Raw genomic sequence first — 18,521 nt, forward strand, 5'->3', positions numbered from 1 at the left:
AGAAATTTGGTAATATATAGATTTGATTATATTATTATGAAAAAATGTTAACGAAGGAAACTTCAATAATAATAGAAATTATTTCTATAAATAAACTTTTTTATTTATTTTCCGTGAATCGAGCAATAAAGCGAACTGTAACGCTACCTTGCGGCGAAATCTTGTGGCAAAAAACGGAAAAAAAGACGTTCGCACGCCGCTATTGGGAGAGTTGTTATTTTTGTTGTCAACAACTTGAGAATAAAGCTGAAATGACTTTTTTACTTTCAATTCCCGTTACACAATGTCTATATACGAAGAATTTCTAGAATCATCTATAATAATAAATTTATAAGCCATCAGTTGTCAGTGTAGCAATTTTGAATACCGTTATGATCGCGCGTCTACCAACAGAGATCAACGACATGTGACGACATGTGAAACAGAGACATCCCAGACAGCACAGTCTGACCGAGCCTACCGCCGGACCCAGCTAGCAGAGCCCCTGACCTACAGGTTACGGGCAAACACAACGCTTGGAGCTGCGTCGAGACCCAGACAGGCCGATTTAGCCGGGCCCCTGTGCACAAAATGGCGCGAATATCATGCCAATCAGCACTGATTGGCCACATTAGTGTGATACCGTGCTGCCCTCTCAAAAACAGGCTGAATCCCAGCCCGGCCGGCAGGCCCTGGGCTCGAGCCCCTGGCAGGTGAAATTCGCGCCATTTTGTGCACAGGTGCCCGGCTGAAATCGAGCCGGTGTGCCGTCTGGTATGTCTGGTATGTTACTGCATGAGTACAGTTATGCAGTTATACCACCTTATGCCTTATACAGATGAGTTCTCAAGAGTTCTCAACGGACTTTGCCCAAATTCGTCATCTGGTATCATCTGGTATATATCAGTATATATATACATATATAGATGAAGTAATCTTGGAACACGGCATGTTATCCGAATCCGAAGTCCGAAGTCAAGTCTACAAGTCTATAAGTATATATAGTCTAAGGTTGCACGTCGCACGGTCCATAAGAAAAAGTTTAATGGCCACCCGTGTAATTGCAAATGGCTGACATCACGATAGAGGATGGGCCTTGATTTCACATGCCCGAAACGAACGGTTCGAAAAATGTCGTGTAGTGCCGACCCGTGGTATTTTTAACAGTGATTTTCGTTGAAATTACCGTTACCGTTTCACGCGTCGAAACGACAGTTGGGTAAGTGTGAGAAAGTACGCGGGAAAAAATGACTCGTGGCCGGAGACACGCGCCCTCAGTTAAACCGATCCGGTAACCGTTTTGAGGCACGTAAGCGTGTGGAATTTCGAATAAATCGATAGCATTGTGATTCTACGTGTTCGCGATCCGAGAATTTCGTCTATTATGTGAAATGCACCGTGGTAACAACGATAAAAATACTCAGTACAGGCTGTAACGTGTATAATCACGAGGAGAAGGTAAACAATGAATCCGTTCGCGCGGTATCTATTACATGCCGCGTGCTTTTCCTGCTTTTCGTTACTTAGTTTTCGATCGAATATTGTGTAATTACCGATCGGGCTTTGAGCGATTCGTTTTTCACGTTTTTCTATCGGACGGTTTCTACAAGTGGAATATCGATTCGTTATTAACAGTGCCTTTCTACATGAATTAGTTGTGGAATTAACCCTTTCACTTCAACATCTGCGGCATCCTTACATCTGTAACATGCACGCACGCAAGCATGTATCTTGAATGCGAATAGGAAAAATGTACGATTATTGTGCTATTAAACCGTTTTGTTTAGTTCGACGCGACTGGAAAAGTGACGTACGGTGTAATTGGGTTATTTTATCGTTCGCTAAAACAAAATTATGTGCTTTTCTACACTTCTTTCGGGACGAATATCGTATCATTTATTTACTTGCCATATTTAGTCTCACGTGTTTGACTTCATATAGAGAACAAAATCTCCGATAATATGGTAAAATTCGCGAACATTTCATTTCCGTTCCTTTCGCATCGATTTTAAAGTTATCGTGTAAATAATTAAAAAATCGAGAAAATATTGTATTTATTGTAAACATCGTTGTTTGATTGTATTGTTTGCAAAATGCTAGTCTGTGTCATTTTGTGTACCGAAATATTGATTTTTTTAAATTGCTTATAGGAGTAACAGATAAGAAACATTTGATACAAAAGGAAGCGTAACAACAATGCCTGCTGTGAGTATTTGCGACCCGGTAGCGGCCACGCTCCGTCGTACTCTGGAGACCAGTCAATCGAAAACAACGGATGACCTATCAGCAAATTTAGTTGGTAGCGCATCTAGGATTCTACAATCGGAAATTAAGTATACAGAAGTGGAGGATTACCAAACAACAATTTTGGATCAGCTCAAAGCCAAATACATCGTGCTAAGTTTACCGAACTCGGAGAATTCTGAGGAGAAGGTGAAAGACAGTGGGAATTATGGGAAGAAAAATGAAAGAGCATCCAAGGGGCCCAGTTTACCGGAACCAACCGTTACGCTTTATTCTTCGAAGAAAATCACTTTAGGATGGAAAGGCACATTTCCCGTCGGTGCTGGCATGTACAATGTTGGAAATACTTGTTATTTGAACAGCACGCTTCAAGCATTGTTTCATGTACCGGCGCTTGTTAACTGGTTATTGTCGGATGCACACCACACGTCGAGATGCGAACAAAATGGTGAGTTATGATAGATCGTATCTCCTCGATAATGTAGATCGCGTCGAACCAAAGTTGAAATTATAATATCACGTTTTTGTATTCTATCTTGATAGTATGTTAGTTTTAGATGCAGGCGGAGAGTGCCTTACCTGTGCGGTCGCAAAGACTTTACAATTTAGTCATCAAAAGTCTGGATGTGCTATTAAGCCATTTTATATATACAATAAATTGAAGCGTGAGTATTCTAATAAATTGATGCGAATCGTAGTATATTTGTCGATGTTTAAGTTATCTTTGTAAGTAATCTTTTCAATTTGTTTGCCAGTCATTTGCCGAACCATGGTGCCAGGACAACAAGAAGACGCTCACGAATTTTTACGTTATTTATTAGAAGGCATGGAGAAAGCTTATTTAGCCAGACACAAAGCTAGCAAATTAGACAGTTACTCTAAAGAGACAACTCCTATTAATCAAATCTTTGGTGGCTATATTCGTACTGAAGTAAAGTGCCTACAATGTCGGCATGTTTCTACTACATTTCAGCATTTTCAGGTACATGTAAATTCGCAACACACAGTCGTTTAACTGTACCGCCTGAATTTACTCGTAACTTACTCGTTGCATAACAGAAAGTTTCAAATAAAAGTTCCATTATGTCAAAGAAGACATGCGACACGATCATTAGCTTTTGGATGTCTTGATATTTTATCGAGATATAAAGGTGATCTTGAGTTTTTGTATTGTAATGCGTGATGTATAAATATGTGATTCGACAGAGTATCGAATACTGAGTACAAAAGTAATAGTTACCGAGACTGTTTCTTTTTAATAATTTTTTAAAAGTTTAAAATTGAATTTTTTTTATGAAACTTTCACCGACATGTTCGTGACATTTTTCTAATTAAAACGATACCCAACGTGAGTGTTTGGACTCGTTTTAATGGAAAAACCGTCGTGAATACACAGAGTAAAGTTGGGTGGTGCAGTTAAGTGACTGACCCGATGTGATTAAAATATTTGATTATTAATGTCCGAGTCTTTTTTCGCAGGATTTATTGGTAGATATACGAAAAGCAAGTACTCTGGACGAGGCGCTGAGTAGTTACTTTAGTCGAGAACAGCTAGATAACAATGATTACAAATGCGAAGCTTGTAAACGAAGAGTTCCTGCCACGAAACAGTTCAGCCTAGAACGAGCTCCGAAAGTGCTTTGCGTGCAGTTGAAGAGGTTCAGCGTTCTAGGCGGGAAGATATCCAAGCACATAGGTTTTAAACAAACAATCGATATGGGTCCTTATCTCTGGAGGGAGCCAGGGGAGCCTGCACAACCGCTTACATACAAACTGACGTCAATAGTCACGCATATGGGTCCATCGGTGAATTGTGGGCATTATACTGCAGTTGCCAAGGTTTCAACCGGCAATTATTATTCTTTTGACGATAATTGTGTTCGTCCGATTAGTTTGAGTAATGTACTGAGTACAAACGCCTATATCATGATTTTCGAGATGGAGCAATCGACGCAATCTCAGGTTCAGAATCAACAGACTGTTAAATTAAATGGCACATTGACCATGAACAATACATTATCCTCGCCTGGAAGTCCTATGAATAGAACCATAAGCCCTAAAGCGTCAACGTCTGGACTGATTACGTTGAACGGATCGATAAACGGCTCGACGACTATTAAAGAGAGTAGCGAAGATTCGGAAACGAGTTCGCAAGCGTCGGTGAACAAGAACCCAGATTCACAGTTCTCCCCGCAGAAAGTAACGAATTTTATTGGGCCAGAGTTGCCACAGAAGATGCAAGACAAAATGCAACCGAGGTTAATCATGCACATTAAAAATGGCAAGATCTTGAACGAAAATAGTTTGGTCCCTTACGACGGATCTAGCGAAGAAGAAGACGCCAGTTTCGCTGGGTCGGTGAAGAGTAAAATAAATTCAAATACCGCGCCGAAACCGAACGCTCTCTCTAGTGGTACTAACGGCGTCCAAAAAGGGTGTCCGATAAAGACTGTTTCGCCTAAAACGGTTCTCGCCACAAAAGACACGCAAAAGTCAGCATCGAAAACGAATGGCAGTAATATTTCGCAGAGTCAAAGCAACGTAGCACAGTGTACGAAAACACAAAACGGTTCCGGCTGCAGCACCGTTACAAGTCTGAAGAAGTATCAGAATGGTCAGTCGGAAGCAAATGGTAAAATGGAAAGCAGCGGTAGCAAGAGCAAGTGGCATCCATCTGTCAGAATAAAGACTGGACAGGATGAGAAAGTGGTTACGAAAGCAGCAACTAGTAGTATGAAAGGGTGGCAGGTTTCCAAGGACACATTTTTACCTGCGTCGACCGCGGCGCCTAATGGGTGGTCCGTCACCGATAGGTAAGCGACTCGCATGAAATTATCATTATTAAATTGCGGATGTTTATGCAAAATATAAATTATCCAAGTCGATTGTAAGAAATATAAATTAAGTAGAAATGTACTACTCTTTAAGTTCTTCAAATATCTCCACAGTTATGTCATAATTGACTTGTAATTATTGTTTATACAGGGAGGATAGTAATAAAAGCCACAATAACACTACACCGAGTGCAGCAGCCTTAAGGGACTTCAACGGAACGAACCATTCGGAGACAGTTTCGCATTTATTAAAGATGTCCCATCGTGGTTATGGCAGTTCTACGGGTCAGTACAGCAAACGAATATTATTGCCGAATCTCCCACTGAAACCAGCACCCGTTCCTTCGAAATCCTCATCAATTTCTTGCGCTTCCACGTGTCGTCAATCGAACATTCCTTCGCAAAGTAATAGGATAAATGTACAAGGCTCGAAAATTTATAACAATTCAAATGTTGCAAAAGCTCGTCGTAAAGTAATTCAGCAACATTTATAGGAAAGCGTGATTTATCAAATTATAGTCGATCAACTTGTATTCAAAATGATATTTAAATTCGTAACGAAGGTACAATCTGTCAAGCATCGATATATCACAGAAAATTATATTAAATGTTATTACTTCATCGCTATCGAATGTTAATGTAAAATTCATTTAAAAGAACTACGTATACAGCTGTGTCTAGACATTGCGAGGCAGCTCCATGAGTCCGAGACAGTTCGTTGTCAGTTTTTAGATGTCAAAGGTTTCTTGCAGTTTATTATTCGCTACACAAATAGTTGAGGCTATTTCGCAATGTCTGGACGTACACACAGTCAGCTCACAGTTGATGGCACATGCTTTAAATCAGAATAACTTTTTCATAAATGGACCAAACGACCTCAGTTTTTCTGTCAAGCTAGACGGATTGGTTTATTAATCATAGCATATTTTTTAAAATTTTTAATAAAGTCAATTTTTCCAAAATTTTTATATCATCTAGTGAACTAATTCGTCTAGCTTGGCAGAAAAACTGAAATCGTTTGGTCCATTTATTCTGAGTTAAAGTGTGTGTCACTAATTATGAGACTGACTGTAGCTTATCGATAGACTGCTTATCAAGAGACTGAAGCGAGATAGGCATTTTATTGTTATTTTAACACTTATAACGAGCTGAAAATAATAGATTTCGTTTTTCCCATACGTGCATAAAATTCGCAGTCTACTTATCAATGTTCGTTGCGAATAGTTTTATACAGGGTGGGCCAAAATCGTCAGCAGCTCTGAAGATATTCGAGTGGATCGAATGGGTCACCCTGTATGCTTGTGTGTTTACAAATATTAACAGCGTAATATATGTGCTTGTATGTTTACAGTGTTGAATTGGAACGGAAACAGAACGCATTTAGACCGAGAGGTAGACAATGACAGACGGGAAGAGCGTAAGCGTCACTTGTATACAAATGACGACGATATAGACCGCGGCCGAGTGAAGAAGATGAAGGATCACCGAACATACGAAGAGAGAAGTAACACGGGTTACAATCCTTTCCAAGAGTATCAGAACGGCAAAACGTGGGACCGGTCTCTCGATGGTTATTATCGGAGACAGTATTATAGCACTTTCAACCATAGTCGGCAGCGACATGGTAGACCATACAGACCTACACATTACCGTTACCATAGTCATTCGCGAGCACACTGGCAACGGGGATAAGATGAACGGGGAATCGTTATTGTGGGACAAGAAACTTGAAAAGCAATCTGATATCAAAAGACTTTGTTAGTTCTTCTATTGCTAAAACAAATCGTAATTTTTTTCAACATGTTGATACACGGAAACGCTGTAGCGACAAAATGCTAATTTAGACAATTAACATTTATTGTAAAAGAAAAGTCGCCGAGCTGCATGATTTAACAGTCTTGCATGCTTCTGAAAAAGACTTTTAAACATATAACATGGGGGGGGGGGGATGGGGGATGAGTATCGGTAACTTTGCCAATCTTGTGTTCAAAATGAATGGAATTAAATTTTGAACGTTATTAGATTTAGTCTTGTAACGCGTAATATCCGAGGAATGAATGGGCGGTTGCGCCGATGTTTAAACATTATATTAATGAATTTTAAATACTATTTCTCAGTTAGTTACGATGGTGCAATTATGTTCATGTTGTTTCATTCGAATTACGTGATTTGAATTTTATTTTTAAAAATTCTTTAACTTTCACGTGACGTAATAATTTGAAGGAGGTATTTTATACTAATCTTTGGATATTTATGGTATAATATCAAGTATACCGTTCGAACTAAAATTACAAGCATGGTATGCACATGTTGCACTTCACTTTGTATACATCTGTTTCTCGACTGATGATTGTAAGATTGCTTCTCGTTATTAAAGGAATTAGAATTTGATTTCGTTTCGGAGAACATATCCTGTGTTCTTCGAGAACAAAATAATCCGTCCTTTGTTTCTTTTGTTTTGGTCGACAGAGATACTCCTCCCTCTTCAACCGATAGCCAAAATAGCATAATCGTGCAGCAATTCTCGGTCAAACGTTGCACTAAGGGAAATGATGTTCTTCGACGTGTCGAGTATTGAAGGAGAAACCGAGTTTACTGTTATAACCGTTGAGCGAACAATTTCTCATGAAAAATATAATGAATGTGCATACCTGTGAATATACGTGGACTCTGAATTTTTTTTTATATATTACTATACATACAATTCCAGAGTGACTGAGGAAATTGTGTATAATCGGAAGGAGAATGTTTAATTATAAAGATGAGTAATGATACTGAGTTATTGAACTCCTATACTTAAAACGAGAAAAAGTGTAAATTAAATTAGTTAAGTGTAGAGTTTTAATAATATGGACTTCTTATAGTGCATTAAACATTGCAAAAAGCCATAGATAAATTGTTAAGCGAAGTGTAAAGAGACCGGTGGATTTTGTCAGCTCGTTACATTGTAATACCTCGTTATATCAATCTACAAAAACTAAATAGGAGCCAAAAGAAGATAAACATAAAACATATATTGAGATCTGGCAACTGATTAAACGGATCTTGTCGATTCCCACTGATTATTTCGTTTCGGATGGTACATGCATTTGTCGTGTGCTCGTCGGACCTATATCTTAAGTATTAGACGCAATTTAATAATCATATTAGCTTGATAAAACGCGATAAACATAATAATATAATTATCATGATGTAACCTTGTAGTAAGAGGGCACGATGTTACTGCATCCGCGCTGAAGTAGAATAATGGTCATTTGCAAGGGACATGCAAATTCATGTATCATATGCGTGACGGATTCCGAGAATTTGTAAAGGTCATTATGTTTAGTATTGCGAGCGTATGTGATGCCGACTATACAGCGGTGAATGCCAGAATTAATTTATGTATCAAGTATCGTAAAAAAAAGAAATAATAATAATTTTAAAAAAACGGAAATGTCATCTGTACGATGTTTGAAATATCAATATATCGAGACGCGTGAGAATAGAGGACGGTCAAAATCCATAGAAACCAACATTCATGCATTTACGCTGTAAAAGAAAACAAAAGACTATCGCGTTTTCAAGCGAGGGTGAAGACGTTTGTAGACACACGTAGTAATCTATTTTAACATGTTATTAATGTTACGTCTCTTCGATATTATATATCTCTATTATTTGTAAAAGTATCCAACACGTGTTTCTGAATATTCAGAAAAAAAATGGAGTTTCTGTTGAAAAAGGAGGAAATGTCCCAAAGCGAGCTCATAAACACGCTCGAGAGGAATGTGAGTATTTACCTAAACGATTTAACACTTTCATACCTTCGGAACGGGTCGATTCAATCGTTATAATTTCGATTTATCCATCATTTATTTCGTAATTCAACCGGAGCTTCATCGTTGTCACGAGAATGTCTGAAAACGGAATTGTATTTGCATACTACTATTAAAAACACGTATTCTCGAGCTGTTTAGCGTAACATGGAGTTAAAGTAAGTGGTACAAAAAAAGAAGTTTCACTTCAAAAAATAAAAGCTTGACAACTATAATTCGTGGATTAAAAAAAAAAAATGGAAAAGTGCATTAACTTCTATCTGAAAAGAAACGACATAAAAGTATATTATAAATAAAGACCAGTAAGAAAACATAAGAAGTGTATCGGTGTTTATTTAGGTAGCGATACTGAAAACGGAGAATCGTTACAATTTAAGAATCGATCATGAATTAGAATCTAAGCTCATGGTATTCAATAACGTTTCACGGGGTCTCGAGAGTAAACTAGACTCTTTATGGAATTTAGCTGATGCACGCTATCCGGAAGGAAACGAAGTCAAACAGTTTATAGATAAGATTTCGAATTCGTGGACTTCCATTAATCGGCAGGTAATAGTCCCCAAGCATTTTTTAAATTACCAAATTCTGTTCATATAGAAAATGTTCAGGCAATTACTAATTAATAAAAAGAAAAACCAACAAAAATTGTTAGTAGTACCTTTCTCTCTTATTTAATATTTAGGTGAGACACATTAGTAATTGCGTGAACGCTCTGCATCGTCAAATAATAATGTATAAAATGATTGAATTATATGTCAAGCGCAGATTTGTGATAAGAACTCCAAGATTCGCATGGCAAGTCGAACATTAAAAGGAGTCCCGTTATCATTGTTACTGGATAAAGTAAAAAAAGAAGTCATTTTGCTGAAAGTGTGTTTGCAAGCTAATGACATTCCTTACAACCATGAACATGCATTGGAGGGATGCAAGTTGATCATGGAAGTCGAGAAACTTTTGAATAGCTTAGAAAAATGTGATTATAAGGTAAGGAAGTCGACTGATCTTGAGTTGAGATAAATAATAGTTCAATGTTCCTTTTCTTTTTTCGAATTATAGTTACAACAGTATTTATCAATATCGAATATCATTCCGCATATTACAAAGCTAGAGTCAATGGTGGACAAGTATGTCTCCAACATTGAGTTACTACCTGTGCAAACATCATTTTTAAATGATTTGAGTACATTTTCAATTGTCGCCAAATTGCTGACAGGCGAATTGCTAGGATACGAGCAATTAGATCCTAATCACATTCTTATGGAGAATATACCGAAGAAACCGGTTTTGATTATCAAGAACATTAAACGTAAAACTCTTTGTCCTAGCTAGCGAACATAGAGGAGGATCGATTTCTATGTACACATGTACTCGTTTCAATTCTAACAAATTCTTTATCATATATGTTTTCATAAGCAATCTCTATCCACACACATGTGAAGCAATACAATAATATATAGTTACTATAACAAGAAATGAGAATGATTCTATCGTTTGAATTAATATGTTTTTATTCGCTTAATGACTGATATTTGGCAATGTGCTGCAAATTTAAAGAATAGAATTTACAGCGATAACTTTTTATCTATACTATACATAATACATTACTTTACAATATACAAACGTACAATTATTTCAAGCTAGTCGGACAGATGAATGACTTAAATATCGGGATCCAGATAATAAACACTAGGTTTACAAAGCACTAAAACTCACTATTTTACATTATTTTATAAAAATAACGGGAACGTGTTTATTAAAATTTTTAGCAAGTTTTTTCATAATATATACCCAAAGGAGAATAAATTTGTCGAATAATTCCTAAGAAATTAAAATTATTAGAACGCGTCATTTTGACGTAAACCTAGTGTTAAGGGGAATATTATAATAACACGGTATACTCGAGCAATTATTATAAAAAGGGACCTTATTAAAACTGATGAGAATTGAATTTATTACATGGAGTATGGAAACAGAACCACGCGCAGTGTTCATGGAATGAAAATGGGGGATCTGGTATATAATATACATACATAAAAGTCCACAGTCATTTTTTTATCGTTAAAATGCTACAGTCCACTGGTAAGTGTGATATCGAATTTTGATATTTGAAGACTAGATTAGAAAATACCTTCAAGATCTGGTAAAGTGGGTGGCGCAAGTCTTAGAGTAAGGTTGTTACGCATAAATTCTGGTGGTAGAATTTGCTTATGTTCCTGTAAAACGACACCGATGAACATCATACTATCAATGTATGGTATAAGTATATGTTAACCCTTGGACGGCGAACCATTCTTACAATTTTATAATCGTCGATGTTTAGGACTGTTCGCTGCCTTATTTACTAATTTTTTAATTTCATAAATTTTTCATTTCATTTAATTGCTAAAAACTGAGCGATTAAATGATTTTGATATTCCGAGTTAAAATAGACCCAGGTTTCGCCGTCAGAAAGTTAATAATAAGAATAATTGTAGTGTCACTTGCATGGAATGATCTGGTAGGATGCGTGATATTAGTAACAATGGGAGCCCATCCCTTTGAGTTTAAACATTTGTAACAAGACCTCGGTTCACCCAAGCATTCCGCATGAAAACCATGCCCGCAACTGAAAATCACTGCATAATCCGTACATTGCGACAACAAACGACGGCATATTGGGCAAATCAGCGATATACTCGCACACGCCTTTCCTGCGTCGCTAAACAGAAAAAAAGAAAATACAAATATTTAAACAACTGTCAACGTCGATATAATGTTTAAGATTTCACACTGATACGTTTGATACCTTAACGATTTTTTCAGTGCCTTGTGAAGCTCTAAACTGACCAAACGTGCAGTAGTTTCCACTAAAGTTTGCTCATATCGAGAATGTGTAAGTACACCGGATAGTAATTGTCTTATGTCACCTATTGTGCCACTCGTTGCTAGTGGATGTTTTAGAATCTGTTCTAACACGATAGACAGTGCCGTTGTACCACTCAAAAATTCTAATACGATTCTCAACAGTTTCCCACGTAATTTTTCCACTGTAATTCGATGTGGTTAATCTTTATTTCAATTTATTTATCAAAATCTATGTAATGGTATGCACAGTCACTCGCAATATTTTGACACTCTTACAAAAACGATAACTTCTTCAATATTAGACCATACAAAATTGCTAAGAAACAACTTTTAGTATTTTCTCTACTAAATTGTATATGGTTCAATGTTAAGAGAGTTATCAGAACTGTTCACAGCGAGACTGCCGGCTAAAGCGTACCTCTTTCGTTGTTGCTATTCGAATGAGTTTTAAGTATTGTTTCAACAAGCGGCATCCAGTCCAAATTTCCAGCAGACCTCCTGCACAATCCAGCCAGTTGTACAGCAGTATGAATCGATTCATTTTCTGAAATCTGGTTCTGGCAATACTAGAAAGAAATTTTCGTAAAATATTTCTCAATCGATTACACTAATGTTTATTTCTATAATATATATTTACCAGCTCGAGGTTATTCTGAAACTCTTTCAAAAGAATGTCGAACGCATCTTGATAATTGCCCAGTTTCTCCAGCATTACAGCTTCTGCATCTTTATGATTTGCATTTTGAACTATACTAAGCGCTTCGTTCAGTCTACAACCATGAACACCTTGAATATGGTCGACTACCTGCATTCAAGTATAATAATTAATCTCCAATATTATACATTTTCAGAAACATGAATGCGATTAAAAATTTTACTTACACATTCCGGTTGCATTACGCACATTAATTCCAAATACTTTTCTAACAATTCGATCGAGAGCTCTAACGTGATGTCTTCTTCTTTGTATTGAACTATTTGATACAAAGCTTCCAGTAAGGTGTACTGTAAGTTTGGTGTGTTTTCTAGCTTTTCTATGATTTCCTGAACGTTATTTTGCATATGTGTCGCTATAAGCATCGCGAATTGACTTGCATTGATTCCCACAAGAGCTTTCACGTTGATCATTACAACTTCTTGTAACGAACTCGGAGAAAGTTGCTCCAACCAAGGCCAGATATCGTGGTGTCTGAACGGATGCAGTATCATGCATTTGCAAACTGAAATCCAGTCCTCCCTGGCGCTGTACAGTAACTCGGCAACTTGCATACTGTAACATTATGTACTGCGATACAAGTTACTATGTATGATGCTACCAGTATTAATAAAATTATGGAATTTCAGACTACCCAAAGGTAGACCACCCTGCATACACTTATGTAAACATTAACTCTTTACCATATAATTTTCTTAAGCTACAATCATCAGAACCTCTTTCTCCTTCATCGTTTGAACACTACGTTTACGGGACGTGTGTGCGCGTTCTAATATTTTAAATTTATTTCCTCGGCTATATTATTCAAAAAGTGGTTAAAAATTTGGATAGACACATTCTCGTTATTTTTATAATGTAAAATAGTCGGTTTCAGTGTTCCATAAACCTAGCGTTCAAGAGGAAAATTTAGTAGATTCTGTTTGAAGTTTTCACCACGAATTCGGCTCGACATTACATGGCAAAAGGTCAATAATAAGATTGAGAAATAACTTTGAACATGTATACTTACAAATTAGCTCGCTCAGCCAGGTTAAGTAAAGTGTTATCTGATATATTACGCAATTTCTTCGAACGTAGCAGGCCCAATATTGCGTTCTCTTTGTCAGTCTTAAGCTCTTTCGATGATCCTATGCTTGAATCGGTACATAATATTTCTATCATCTTGTTTAACATACTAGGTTCCAAACTAACTGTGTTTTCCGCGACTTCGTTAGCTACGAATATAAGAACTTGATTTCTTTGATCGTCGGCGATACAGTCGGGACTCCTTGGACTAAGCGGTGTACTTGGCATGACAAGATTCAACAGTACGTCTATGAGCCTCTGTCGTTGCCTGAGACCCATTTCAGACGTGAATTCTGGTTCTTGAAATGCAATCGCTATTACATCGAGAAATCCTTTCGCATCGAATTGAAGCAACGTCCTCAGATACGGATATTGCCTTTCCGAATCGTTAGCCAAACTCGAATGCTGTGAAAGTAAAGCCCTCAGTACATCCGTTTTCGCTCTTTGAGATTTACCCTCGGGAAGCTCGTCCCTAGGGAACCCACGGCCGGCAAGGCAACAACTGGCATAGACCAGAATCGCGTTACCAAGCTGTATCACGTCTCGAGTTAAAGGATTTATCGAATTCGTTAACGAACTTTGTAAAATAGGTACTAGTTGATGAATCGGAGCAGTGAAGTCACCTAATGCTGTCGTTTGAAGATGTATCAATGCTTCCCAAAGTCCTCGCTGTCGACAAATCGTTGTTACCTGCAAATTCGAATGAATTAAAGTCAACGAACAAGTAATTGTAATAATTAGACTGCGAATTTTTATGCAAAATAATTGTTTGTGTTCTGAAATTCTTTAAATGTCTCTACTGTTTTGCATCGAATCTACTAATTCTCGTCGTAAATGCATGAAATCCGCAGTCCAGTAATAAATTGTTTTTACTCACTTGATGAATGTCTAAGCAGTCAACGTCCAGTAGCACTATAATCGCTTGCAAGGAGTCTACTTTATCCTTTTGGTCGTAAACCATAACTAATTGTTGAGCAATTAACGGCGGTAGTCGCGGTCGCAAACTCCCATCCAACAGAGGATTTTCGAGAGCGTGCAAATAGCATGCTTTAAGCCCCTCCGACTCGGAAACTAGATCCCACAGTTTCCCAAATAATAGTTCTGTATTCTCTAATTGTATACAATAATCTACACACGTTGTGACTATCTCGGACTCTGTGTTTTCGTCTGTATTGCAACGATTCAATTCTTCCATGTACTGAATTAAAACCTGACACACTTTGTCGCGTGCTATCTGTTTACGGCGTTGCTTCGAACCACGAAGGCCGACGACTGCTTTCCCTTTATCTTGATAGAAGGAGAGACCTAGAGCTAATGCTTCTGGAAATCTTTTCTGAAATGATAAAACATCGATTGTAACTTTGTCTTTCGATAACCGATAGAGTCCAGACGAATTGGGATTCTCGAGAATTTTATTCGGAATTTGGATGGGTTCTTAAAAATTTTGCGATTCTCGAAAATTTCAGTCGGGACTGCGATGGAATCCCAAAATCTTCGAGAATCCGATTCGTCCCGATCCGACATTTTCGGGTTCTCTAATTTGCAACAAACCTGCATTGTTAAATGTCTCAACCGTTCAGTCCACGTTCGTATGCACACTACATGTAAGCTTTTCGTGCCCAAAAGCAGAAGTTGCGTACCAAATGTGACCACAGTATTATAGCATGCTCGTTCACCGGCTAATGCCATTGCCTAACGTCGATAAAAACATTTATTATTCCCACCTTGGGTTAAATTATTTAATTATCTAACGAATCTCTACCTTTGAGACATTTCCACCGGTGGACAGACCTTTAAAATGGCTAGAAGCATATGAAATACCGACACGACTCATATCTAAGGTTTCCAAATTATCCTGTGCCCTTACATCCAGCAGATGCAATCTTTCTTGGGTATCTAGCACGGCTAAAGACCGTGGATTTAACCATCGTAAGTTACTTATCATGTAAGGAAGAGTCATCCTCCGTAGAGGAAACAGTTTCACTCTCGAAGAAGCTTCGGTGCACACCTGATCGAGAAATTGAAAAGATAGAAACACTTGGCAACACGATTGTTTAATAAGTCACATAAAATTCCTACTTGATAAAAGTGAACCACGTCGTCCCTTGCGAGAGCAAGGACCGGGTCGATTACACGAGAAGCATCTGCTGCTTGTATAACGACAAGTTGCCATGACAATTGTGGCGGTGCTATAGGAGCACCGGATAAAGCATGCGTCAGTACAACACGCACTCGAGGTCTTATGCAAACTACTAATACCTGAAAACATGTATATACACATTTAATGCGTTTTTAAAACGAATAAAGAAAAAGATATTTATACAAACCGTTGATAACGTTGCCATTGCGACCAGCGTATAGTTTTTAAGGGGGTGCGACGGCAGATGGTTCAATAGCAAAGGTTCTAACGTACACACTTCGCCCTTAGATCCGCTAAATAAACATCTACTATCGCAACCTCGTACTCCCATGACTCTTGTAAAATTTAATTCGAAAACTGATCCTCCGCTGTCGCTGCATAACGCAACTTTCGGTGAATCTGTAAACTGTAATAGAGTAATTTTTTAAAAGTAGGAAACAGTGACATATAAACGAAGTATACAAAGCATATATTAGGTTGGTGGGAAAGTTGGTGTCCTAATCTAAGTAAATCTTACTTTAACGTGTAGCACAGCTGTATCGAGAGGGTGAACATCAGTGAGCGTCCTCAATACTTTTCCATTGGAGCTATCTATCATTAATATATGTCCCCTAGCGAAACCTGCCAATACTCTGCTTCCGTCGTAGTTAAAGCACAAAGCAGATACCGAACCCTGATGCCGGGCTTCTTGGTCACACCACCTTAATGTTTGCGAAGAATCAAAACCTAGAACCAGACCATGACTGGTACCAACAACTAGCATGTTTCCTCCAGCAGCAACTGCGCTCGCCAAACCAGCATTTACTTTTTCCTAAATATATTTATGCAATTGTTAGATTTCATTCGACGTATAGTCATGTTTGTCATTGCTTTTGAAAACTCACGCTAGCCGACACAATTTGTGCAGATATTCCTTTCAGGATAACGTGCCTCAAAATAGCACCGGAACATGTCGATTGCGAAGTTTTATTTGGTTTATTTAAAGAATTCAATGACAAATGACTTCCGACGCTTGTTGTTTCGCTGCTCCCCAATTTTTCGCCTACCATTAAACCAAAATCATCATCTGTTCCAGATAAGGAAGCGCAGTCTGGCTCTGTTAGTATACTTTCTAAGGAGGGTAATTCCTCCACAGCAGGTATAGCATATTCGGTGTTGTCCAACTAAAGCAAATAGATTGTATTATACTTTATTTGTTAATCTAATTAGAAGCGACCGATTATATGTACATTTAAAAAGAAACTTGAGGACAAAAAAATTCATTTGTTCAAATAAGAAGTACGATATGTTAAAAAGTCAGTAAAAAATCGAATTGTTACAACTTCATAAAACGTAGTATGGTAATTATACCGTTAAAAAGACACGGTATAATAACCACAACAATAGAATCGGTATAGTTGCGAGAACATAACCTGTAAATTAGATGTAATATCGAATTGATGTATTTATTACAGAAATATCGAAGGATATTTAATTACCTCTTCGATGTCTAAATTAATAATCTCTGTTGCCAGATATTCTTGGGACTCAACATCCGATCCCAACCCATTTTCAGCCATTTTTTATTCTACCTGTCATTCCACAGCTGATTTTCATGCGTGAGTATAGCAGGTTCTCATCGAACTACATATAGAACAATATAGAAGGAACGCTCTGCAATAGATTTTCTGTCATGTTACATGTTTGGTATTAGCACCTTAGGCCTTAGACCATGTATACTTATAGACCCGGCTTCAGATAGCATGGTGTGTTCCAAGATTACTTCATCTATCAGATGACGGATGAGGGCTAAGAGCTATAGTCAGCTCTCTGCTACAGTCACGCTACAGTTTGTTGAGGGAAAGGAGAATCGTCGCTGTATCTCATTCTGTATAAATATTTATGAAAACTGTAACTGTAATGTATATTTTTTATTTTATTACTTTATCATTTTGGAAAAAGTTAAATTATGAGCTTTCAGAGAAGTCAAGTTTATTTAATTTTGATTCTCTATTCAAATTGAATTGTTTATTTACTATTAATTCTGATTTAATTTCTGACTGTTTGTCAATTGTAATTAATGTATTTGTTCTTTCTGTTACAGATTCCGCGGAAAAAGAACACTTGCTTTCGAGAATCGAATCGTGACGTAGCATCATGGCGGACTGTTTTTAAACAGGAGAGGACGCGAACGTGAGTACAAATTGTTTTTCAAATTATGCTGCGATATTGAACATCTTTCTTACTACCATTAATGAACAATTAATAAATATTCAATCTGAATTATTTATATATTTCCTATTAATACGAATTTATTCTTGTGTCGCAGCGATCAATTGCATTAGAATTCTTGTCGTTCTATAGAAATCGAGTTAGTTTAATTTCCGTTCAAATTAATTTTGATTTTCTATTAAAATTGAATTGTTTATTTATTATTAATTCTGATTGTATTGAATTGTATTGAATTCTTAATTGCCATTAATGAATTTGCTCTTTCTGTGGCAGATTCCGCGGGAAAAGAATCGATCGAAAAATCATACACATAGATAGCTAAGATCGATACTACGATGCTTTCGATAATCGAAAGCGAAACGTTGAATGTCAGGGCGCACTTTCTTCAAGCAGGAGAGGAGTGAGCGTGAGTACAAATTACATTTTTCCAATTATACTGCGATATTGAAAGTAGTCTTTTGGATCTCTGTTCGTTGAATTAGCGTTGCGTGGCAAAAGGATCGCGTGTGCGTTCGAGTCTTTCGACATTTCAGGCGCCCATGCGCCAGCTGCAACGATCCACTGCAATTGATACGGCTGCCGGCTAGCAATTAGGCTCTTCTTGCTATTCATTTGTAAAGTGATCGAAAGAGCACTGTCAAATGTGTATCAGGAAGAGTACAAAAATTTATACG

At 37.5% G+C, this 18,521-nt stretch overlaps 3 protein-coding genes across 6 annotated transcripts; 2 read left to right on the forward strand and 1 right to left on the reverse strand.

The window, feature by feature from the left end:
- Window positions 1-937: 937 nt before the first annotated feature.
- Window positions 938-6,951, forward strand: Scny (ubiquitin specific peptidase 36). Of its 4 annotated transcripts, none has more exons than XM_076424460.1 (7): window positions 938-1,437; window positions 2,130-2,671; window positions 2,775-2,888; window positions 2,979-3,205; window positions 3,703-5,036; window positions 5,209-5,342; window positions 6,409-6,950. In XM_076424460.1, exons 2-7 carry the CDS (start codon window positions 2,176-2,178, stop codon window positions 6,747-6,749), a joined length of 2,646 nt encoding a protein of 881 aa, XP_076280575.1. In that variant the 5' UTR covers window positions 938-1,437; window positions 2,130-2,175; the 3' UTR covers window positions 6,750-6,950. The 4 variants fall into 4 exon arrangements, with proteins under 4 accessions (XP_076280575.1, XP_076280574.1, XP_076280577.1 ...); XM_076424459.1 differs by having other exon boundaries at window positions 939-1,198; XM_076424462.1 differs by having other exon boundaries at window positions 939-1,198; window positions 2,781-2,888.
- A 1,790-nt stretch (window positions 6,952-8,741) lies between these two features.
- LOC143209152 (uncharacterized) lies at window positions 8,742-10,201 on the forward strand. The gene is made up of 4 exons (XM_076424469.1): window positions 8,742-8,824; window positions 9,212-9,421; window positions 9,638-9,856; window positions 9,929-10,201. Exons 1-4 carry the CDS (start codon window positions 8,759-8,761, stop codon window positions 10,199-10,201), a joined length of 768 nt encoding a protein of 255 aa, XP_076280584.1. The 5' UTR covers window positions 8,742-8,758.
- On the reverse strand, window positions 9,042-17,278 carry Vps8 (vacuolar protein sorting 8). The gene is made up of 15 exons (XM_076424457.1): window positions 17,115-17,278; window positions 16,521-16,799; window positions 16,154-16,447; window positions 15,824-16,042; window positions 15,576-15,755; window positions 15,259-15,504; window positions 15,048-15,188; window positions 14,374-14,829; window positions 13,441-14,186; window positions 12,599-12,986; window positions 12,354-12,521; window positions 12,135-12,282; window positions 11,658-11,898; window positions 11,357-11,570; window positions 9,042-11,085 (listed from the first exon to the last, which is right to left on the reverse strand). The coding sequence occupies exons 1-15, from the start codon at window positions 17,193-17,195 to the stop codon at window positions 10,990-10,992; spliced, it is 3,897 nt and encodes a 1,298-aa protein (XP_076280572.1). The 5' UTR covers window positions 17,196-17,278; the 3' UTR covers window positions 9,042-10,989.
- Window positions 17,279-18,521: the final 1,243 nt, after the last annotated feature.

This window comes from Lasioglossum baleicum, chromosome 5 (genome assembly GCF_051020765.1).
Source record: "Lasioglossum baleicum chromosome 5, iyLasBale1, whole genome shotgun sequence".
NCBI classification, from domain to species: Eukaryota; Metazoa; Arthropoda; class Insecta; order Hymenoptera; family Halictidae; genus Lasioglossum; species Lasioglossum baleicum.

Excerpts from the sequence above, each read along its gene's own strand:
- Vps8 (XM_076424457.1), bottom strand. The coding sequence starts at position 17,195 with ATGGCTGAAAATGGGTTGGGATCGGATGTTGAGTCCCAAGAATATCTG. Across the intron at positions 12,522-12,598 it reads GCGTAATGCAACCGGAATGT|GTAGTCGACCATATTCAAGG; the intron begins GTAAGTAAAATT and ends ACTTGAATGCAG. Across the intron at positions 12,283-12,353 it reads TTCAGAATAACCTCGAGCTG|TATTGCCAGAACCAGATTTC; the intron begins GTAAATATATAT and ends ATTTCTTTCTAG.
- Scny (XM_076424460.1), top strand. The coding sequence starts at position 2,176 with ATGCCTGCTGTGAGTATTTGCGACCCGGTAGCGGCCACGCTCCGTCGT. Across the intron at positions 2,672-2,774 it reads GTCGAGATGCGAACAAAATG|TTTTAGATGCAGGCGGAGAG; the intron begins GTGAGTTATGAT and ends ATAGTATGTTAG. Across the intron at positions 3,206-3,702 it reads CTACATTTCAGCATTTTCAG|GATTTATTGGTAGATATACG; the intron begins GTACATGTAAAT and ends CTTTTTTCGCAG.
- LOC143209152 (XM_076424469.1), top strand. The coding sequence starts at position 8,759 with ATGGAGTTTCTGTTGAAAAAGGAGGAAATGTCCCAAAGCGAGCTCATA. Across the intron at positions 9,422-9,637 it reads GGACTTCCATTAATCGGCAG|ATTTGTGATAAGAACTCCAA; the intron begins GTAATAGTCCCC and ends TGTCAAGCGCAG. Across the intron at positions 9,857-9,928 it reads TAGAAAAATGTGATTATAAG|TTACAACAGTATTTATCAAT; the intron begins GTAAGGAAGTCG and ends TTCGAATTATAG.